Raw genomic sequence first — 7,528 nt, 5'->3', positions numbered from 1 at the left:
GATTATCAGTACTATGATATTCTATGCAGAATATTACTACTATGGTTAGTCCGATTATGCAGAATACTGCAGAAAAGCTAGAATGATCAGGTGCTAACAAACAGGTGCTCTAAGGTCAATTGACTGTTCATGGGATACACTACATACCTCCCACAATTCCAAATGATGGACACTGTTTCCACCATTGTGAGACCTAATGATGCCACTGCCACTGTCGCGACACCGCCAGATCAAACCGCCTCCCTCTTGTGACACTCCACAACTGCCACAGCATGCTGTGTCTGGTGGAGTTGAAACTCAACAGCTGGGAAGTGAAGCAACAACTCCCACAGTGTCCTCCAGGCATCTATATCCGTCTCTTGGTATGTGTATGTTTAGGGGGTTTGTTTCCCTGACATGTTTGAAGGATATCCATGTACTTTAAAGATACCATGAACTAATGGGTCCTTTCTTCAAATCACCATAGCAATGGTAGATTTGGACCTGCTGGACCTGATAGGAAATAGGTAGCTGCTGTTCTCATTCAATGGGTAGATTTGATTTTTGGGTCAGTATTTAGAATTTTTGTTTGTTTTTGTTTTGGACCATCAGGTGCAAATCTAGCTTAATGTCAGAGTCCAATCTAATTGTTTGTGTCCTTTTACAACCTACAATTATGTAAATGTACTTTTTTTTGGTCTGATATAAAAGTTAGTGCAAAAAGGGTCAATGCAGATATATGCACTACCCTCTGTTGCGCCATGCTTTTGGATGCCAAGCTGTTGCCATACCAAGCGGTGATGCCAGCCAGTCAATATGCTCTCAATGGTGCAGCTGTAGAACTTTTGAAGGATCTGAGGGTGCATACCAAATATTTTCAGCCTCCTGAGTGGGAAAAGGCATTGTCGTGTCCTCTTCACGACTGTGTTGGTGTGTGTGGACCATGATAGATCCTTAGTGATGTGGACACCGAGGAGCTTGAAGCTCTCAACTCGTTCCACTACAGCCCTGTCAATGGGAATGGGGGTGTGCTCGGTCCTCCGTTTCCTGTAGTCCACAATCAGATTCTTTGTCTTGCTGATGTTGTTGTCCTGGCACCACACTGCCAGGTCTCTGACCTCCTCCCTATAGGCTGTCGTCAGTGATCAGGCCTACCCCTGTTGTGTCGTCTGCAAATTGAAAGATGGTGTTGGAGTCGTGCGCGACCACGCAGTCTTGGGTGCACTTGGAGTACTGGAGGGAACTAATCACGCACCCCTGAGGGGCTCTGTGTTGAGGGTCAGCGTGGCGGATGTGTTGTTGCCTACCCTCGCCACCTGGGGTGCGGCCCATTGGGATGTCCAATATCCAGTTGCAGAGGGAGGTGTTCAGTCCCAGGGTCCTTAGTGATGAGCTTGGAGGGCATTATGGTGATGAACACTGAGCTACACTCAGTGTAGCTGCAATTGCAATTGTGGTGGGAACCATGTTCATGAGTTTCAGGAGTGCCCTGTAAGAGTGAAGGAGGTCGAAGTAGCAAGAATCAGGGCTCTGTCCAGCAAGTGTCCTATTCAGAGGCAGTGGAAATGACTGAAGGAGCGAGTGGAAATGAGGACAAAATGTTTTTTTTTTCACCCATTCCTGGTGGTTTTTTCTGCGTTAAAGTTACCTAGTTTTCACCCCGCAGTTCTGTTGGATTCCGGCTCATACAGAAGTTTAGTAAATATAATAGCAAAAAGAGCAGTAAAAAATAATATTGTGGATATACAGGTGCAGTTAGGTAAAGGGGAAATTAAAACATTGATTCAGAAAAATGGGTTTGATTGCTGGCAGAGACAATGGGATGAAAGTAGTAATGGCAGACAGTTTTATAGTACAAGGATATCTGTACAGGACATCGTGGCATATAATAGGAACAAAAGGGAGGAAGTTATGTTGTGTGGCATGAGATTAGGGCATACAGGATTGAATTAATCTTTGAATGTATAATGGGTGTATGGTAGAGGAAACAGTTGAATATGTATTATTATTTTATGAAATGTATGATGTGGAAAGGAAAGGTTTTTTGACAGGGCCAGAATGCACCTGTCAGTTGGTTGTGATTCGCCAATAAAACTTGAAGAAGAAGAAAAAGCTGCAGAGGGCAGCTTGAAACTGAATTTCCTGAAGTCCCACACGGAGATAAAAGTCATCAATGTCAGAGGACTGGGGTTGGAATGGCGAGAAGAAGTGAGGCAGAAAGAAGAGTGCAAGGTGAAAACCCCAACCTACTGTGAAATACAAGCCTGAGTACTTTCTCCTTTGGATCAAGTACAGGAGAAAAAATGCATGTTATGTGCCTGAAAACCCTGAGTAGTCTTGCTGGGGATCAGAAATGTCCTGTGTGAGTGAGACAGATTGACAATATGTAACAAAGCGTCTCGTCTCCCGGAAAACCACAAGAAGAAGAAGGTAGATTTGCGTCGAAGCTGCGCAATAAGTAGCAGCTTGAACACTTCTGTTTTGCACGCATCTATCCATGAATGGCATTAGAGACCCAAAAAGGAAATGCTAGCAATTGCTAATGTTATTGGATAGAAATAGCTATTTTGGTGGAGGAATATGGGGTATTGACTAAATCGATTGCATGATATTAAATGTAACGGTAAACTACAATTAGCTTAACGTTTACATAAAAATTCTGTTAAAACGACCTGCTGAGGCCTTGTTAGCTTCGAGTCAATCAATCCTCGGCCTGTTTGAAACATTACCCTGCAGTGTGGCTCGACTTGACTTGAGCCTCGCTAGCCTTTGGCAAGCCAGTTGTTTTTAAATTCAATTTTAAAGCTAGCAATGAAGTTGGTCCAATTTTAAATGGTTGTCCACAATTTAATTGTTCTCATGCAATACGTCTCATATACTTTCCTGGCCAAACAATTGTAGCTAGCTATCGTGAGCTTGGAAAGTGGGTCGTGGGTGCAGCTGTAGCTAGTTAGCCATATCTGTATTTACCCGCTACTTATGCGAACAAGCTGCTGCAGAAACATCGATAATGTCTTTGGTAGCGTATGCTAGCAGTGATGACAGTGATTCAGAAACATCTAGTTCCATCATCCCGGGGAGCAAACCCGGGGGGCTTTTCGCACGCCTTCCTGCCCCAAAAATATCTGCCTCAGAGGCACTAGGAAACGTGCGACCAAGCAAAGGGGCAACACACGCATCATCACGGAACACTGTGTCAAGCGATGGCGACGAGGACTCCGTTACCCGTTCTCATGCATTTAAAGGAGGGTTGCTTTTCGATTTACCTAAGCCGAAGAAGCGAACAGAGCCTGTCAAAATCACTATACCTGAGATAAAAAGAGGGGATGTAAGTAACAGGACCACAGGCTCACACCTAGGCTACATTTTAAACATTCAATTACAAACCTTGTTTGCTTGTTTTTAAATGGATTCAAAGTGGAGATTTCAACATGATTCTATGTCTTGTCAACAGTCTGACTCTGATGAAGATGAACCAAGGAGAAAGAAATCCCTGCCCCAGGTAACCTGACTTGCACTTGCATTTTAGATCATTCTCAATGTCAAATTCTCAGTTTGTGGACATAGGCCTTTCCAACCATACATATCATGATCTGACCCCTGATCTAAGTCACCACTAGCTGGCCTCCGCCCACTAGACAGCCCTGAAACTAAGTCACTCTTCTAGCCAGCTACCATCTGGTACTCTACCCTGCACCCTAGAGACTACTGCCCTATGCACATAGTCATGAACAATGGTCACTTTAATTATGTTTGCATGGTGTTTCACTCACTTTATGTATATACTGTATTCTATAAAAATAAAAAATAAACTTTTTTATTGCAACTGTAGGTATTACTGCACGGTTGGAACAGGAAACATAAGCATTTTGCTGCACCTGCGACAACATCTGTAAATCTGTGTACGAAAAACTTTGATTTGAAGACATGCTTCCTCATTGTCTTTCAACCTCTATCTCTCTCTTAGGGCCCTGGCACTGGCCTTTCCTCCCTCCTGCCTCAGCCCAAAAATGTGGTTGTGAAGGAGATGCAGAGGGCCCTAGTGCCTCACACCCTCACCAAGCGGCCGGAGCCAAAGAAAACCACAAAGCCCTCTTTAGGGTCCTCCCAGGGCCACGCCAGTGCTAGCGCATCCCCCTCCGCTATCAAAGCAGCAGCCAAGTCGGCTGCCCTGCAACTAGCGAGGCAGATAGCTGCTGAGGAAAGTGACGAGGAACTGGCCCCAGAGAACTACTTCTCCCTGGGAGAGAGCTCCAAACCTCTCCCCGCTGTGATCCCCAGCCTGAACCCGGAGCCTGTCCTCACCTCAGGCCTACTACCCGCTCCTGCAAGCATACAGCGTGGTACCTTCCAGTCAGACGCTCCTCTGGACTTCAGTGCGAACCAAGAGGGAGCTTGGGGAGGTCAACAGCTAGGGGCGTACCAACAGCCCTCGGCAGAGCCTCAGGTACTGAGAAAATGCTGTGTCAATAGATATAGCTATCTTTCTCTCTATATGTTTGGACACAAACTTTATTGCTTTGTAAAGCATTATATAAAACAATCCTGCCAATACACCAAAATTAACTACAATAATACTCAACTTTCACAATATACCAAATACAATAGACCCGCTGTGCATTACCTACTCAAATCTCCAACTACAACTTATTTTAGAAGAGAGCAAATGATCTATATCAGTCTCTTACCAAGCTGATATACAGGTTCAAACATCAGATATACTCTGCCCAGAATGGATCCTTATTGACCCCTACGAGTTGCTCTTTGAGACAACAGTTCGCTGTAAAATCTCTCTTGTTTTCATCCATTGAGGCACATCATGATAGCGTAATGCTTTTGTCATGTTGCGTTGATACAGGCTAACAAAAACATTCTCCTGTTGGATAGGGCTACTACAACGAGGCTTACTACCAGGATCCTGAGTCTGACCCAGCGTTGCCTGAGCCAGAGCAAACTGGTTCCTCCGCCCTGTTTGATGATGAAGCGGTATGAAGGTTTCCTGACTTGACAATGGTTTATTTGCTTGTTATTGATCAGGAATGTCCCCCCCCCCCCCCCCCCGATTAATCAGGAAGTCTTGCTTGTCTGACATTATCCTGTATATCACTGAAATTGATTTGTTTTATATTATCATGATCACATCTTTAAATGTCGGGCATAGTTGATACATTGAATTAAGAGGTTATTGCTTCAAGATATAGAAGAGTATATCATGTTTTCTGGCTGCAGTTCATGAGGCTGCAGGGGAAGAGGAACAGGGGCAAGGAAGAGGTGAAGTTCCTGGAGATCAAGGGAGATGACCAGCTGAGTGGCAACCAGCAGTGGATGACCAAGAGCATGACTGAGGAGAAGCAGGAGCGCAAGTCCTTCAGCAAGGTGAGGGAGATTTGCACAGGAGCTGTTCCGATATTGCTTACACTTGTCCACTCCTTCCAGATCTGTAAACATATAAAGGGTTGTTAGGGGCTAGGCGTTGATTTGGAAACTGGAATCTGATAGTGATGATGGGGTAGGGGAATATTAGGCAATAGTGGAACAAGAGCTGGGGAGTTGGTGAGGCAGGACTTTTTCCATGTGGCCTAGGTGAGGATTTTGTCATCTGTTCTCAACCTTGTTTGGCCTGACCCCTGACCTCTTCCCTCTATAGAAAAAGGGAGACCAACCCACAGGGCAACAGCGACGCAAGCACCAGATCACATACCTCATCCACCAGGTGAGTACATATACATTGCTAGATTGTGTTACAGTACTGTATTGGAATCTAACACCAAGGTCCCATTCAGTAGACACAAATGGGAGAAAAATAAATAAAATGTGTTCCCACTGGACAAGTTGGACCAGTTTGGCACCAACTGACCATGACTTGGCACACCTATCACTTGCAATTTTTTAAAAACTCAACATGCATGATTATTGGCCTCACATCAACATACCTAAATTTAACCAGATATGGGATGTTTACAAACATGTGTCAGTTTGAGCGAACTTGTTCTAATTCTTATCACCTATAGGCAAAGGAGCGAGAGCTGGAGCTGAAGAACAGCTGGGCCGACAACAAGCTGACTCGCCGGCAAACGCAGGCAAAATACGGCTTCTAAGAACCGTAACAGGAGGCTTGGTGGCATACATAGCCCTCCCCCTGAAGATTTGAGTAGTACAGTCCACAAGGTTCCCTCAACAACGTGGGTCATACTATACCCTTGCAGTGGGGGAGGGGTTACACACCTCATAGACCCATCCTTGGAGATGCTAGCACTGACTTTCTTTTTTGTTCACCCTTATTTGTTGGCCTCCCTGGATTTGTGATACTTAAAACATTTCTGATTTAAACCATTTTGGTGGGACTATTTTATATTATGTTGGTTCTTGGCTGCATAAGAAATCACATGGTTAAGACACTATGGTTTCCTGTGAAATACTGTTTAAATGCAATTTCATGTGGTGGTATTTTTCATATTACACCTTGAACCACCAATGATCAATAGTCTGAGAATAAGAGGAACGTTTCCCATGTGGTGTCGATATTTTCTTCATCTTGTACGTTTCCAAGGGTGGGACAGTGACCTGTTCTTAAATCATGTCAATCCAACCCTAAGCTTTCCCTGGGTTTTTAGATGTTAGAAAACACATTTGGTGGTCTTGTTGGAATTGCCCTGTGGTGGCGACGCTTCAACCTGACCAGTTTGGAATATGTCTATTGGATTTTGGGGGAGAGTTGGTATCTTTTTAAAGGAGCCAGAAACTCCTACTGTCATCTGTGAATAAACATGATCATATACAGTGATGACGGAGAGACTTATTGAAATTGTACACTTAACAAAAATATGAACATAACAATTTAAAAGATTTTACTGAGTTTATTCATATAAGGAAATCCGTCAATTGAAATATATTAATTAGGACCTAATCTATGGATTTCACATGACTAGGAATGCAGATATGCATCTGTTGGTCACAGATAGGTAGGGGTGGGGTCAGAAAACCAGTCCGTATTTGGTGTGACCACGATTTGCCTCATGCAGTGCAACACACCCTTTGCATCGAGTTGATCAGACTGTTAATTGTGGAATGTTGTCCCACTCCTCTCCGATGGCTGTGAGAAGTTGCTGGATATCGGCTGGAATTGAAACACGCTGTCATACACCTTGATCCAGAGCATCCCAAACATGCTCAATGGGTGACATGTCTGGTGAGTATGCAGGCCAAAAAAATGGGGACATTTTCAGTTTCTGGGAATTGTGTACAGATCCTTGCGACGTGGCCAGGCATTATGTATGAGGTGATGGTGGCTGAAGAATGGCACGACAATGGGCCTCAGGATCTTGTCACGTTATCTCTGTGCAGTCAAATTGCCATCAATAAAATGCAATTGTGTTTGTAGCTTATGCCTGCCCGTACCAGAACTCCACCGCCACTATAGGGTACTCTGTTCACAATGTTGACATAAGCGACCCACTCGCCTAAACATTGCCATACACGCGGTCTGCCATCTGCCCGATACATTTGAAACCAGGATTAATCCATGAATAGCACACTTTTCTTGTGTGCC

The 7,528-nt window shown here is 44.3% G+C and overlaps 1 protein-coding gene across 1 annotated transcript; it reads left to right on the top strand.

Moving 5' to 3' along the window:
- Positions 1 to 2,168: 2,168 nt before the first annotated feature.
- LOC139373534 (proline-rich protein PRCC-like) lies at positions 2,169 to 6,763 on the top strand. The gene is made up of 7 exons (XM_071114156.1): positions 2,169 to 3,307; positions 3,434 to 3,481; positions 3,947 to 4,426; positions 4,867 to 4,965; positions 5,209 to 5,355; positions 5,627 to 5,692; positions 5,991 to 6,763. Exons 1-7 carry the CDS (start codon positions 2,990 to 2,992, stop codon positions 6,075 to 6,077), a joined length of 1,245 nt encoding a protein of 414 aa, XP_070970257.1. The 5' UTR covers positions 2,169 to 2,989; the 3' UTR covers positions 6,078 to 6,763.
- Positions 6,764 to 7,528: the final 765 nt, after the last annotated feature.

The sequence above is a fragment of the Oncorhynchus clarkii genome, chromosome 18 (genome assembly GCF_045791955.1).
Source record: "Oncorhynchus clarkii lewisi isolate Uvic-CL-2024 chromosome 18, UVic_Ocla_1.0, whole genome shotgun sequence".
NCBI lineage: Eukaryota > Metazoa > Chordata > Actinopteri > Salmoniformes > Salmonidae > Oncorhynchus > Oncorhynchus clarkii.
The sequence above is the reverse complement of the archived record's forward strand: the minus strand, read 5'-3'. Positions and strand labels throughout refer to the sequence as shown.

Bases quoted from the DNA above. Each gene is read 5' to 3' on its own strand.
- LOC139373534 (XM_071114156.1), top strand. From the start codon at position 2,990: ATGTCTTTGGTAGCGTATGCTAGCAGTGATGACAGTGATTCAGAAACA. The intron at 4,966-5,208 runs GTATGAAGGTTT...TTCTGGCTGCAG, and splicing joins CCCTGTTTGATGATGAAGCG to TTCATGAGGCTGCAGGGGAA. The intron at 5,356-5,626 runs GTGAGGGAGATT...TTCCCTCTATAG, and splicing joins AGCGCAAGTCCTTCAGCAAG to AAAAAGGGAGACCAACCCAC.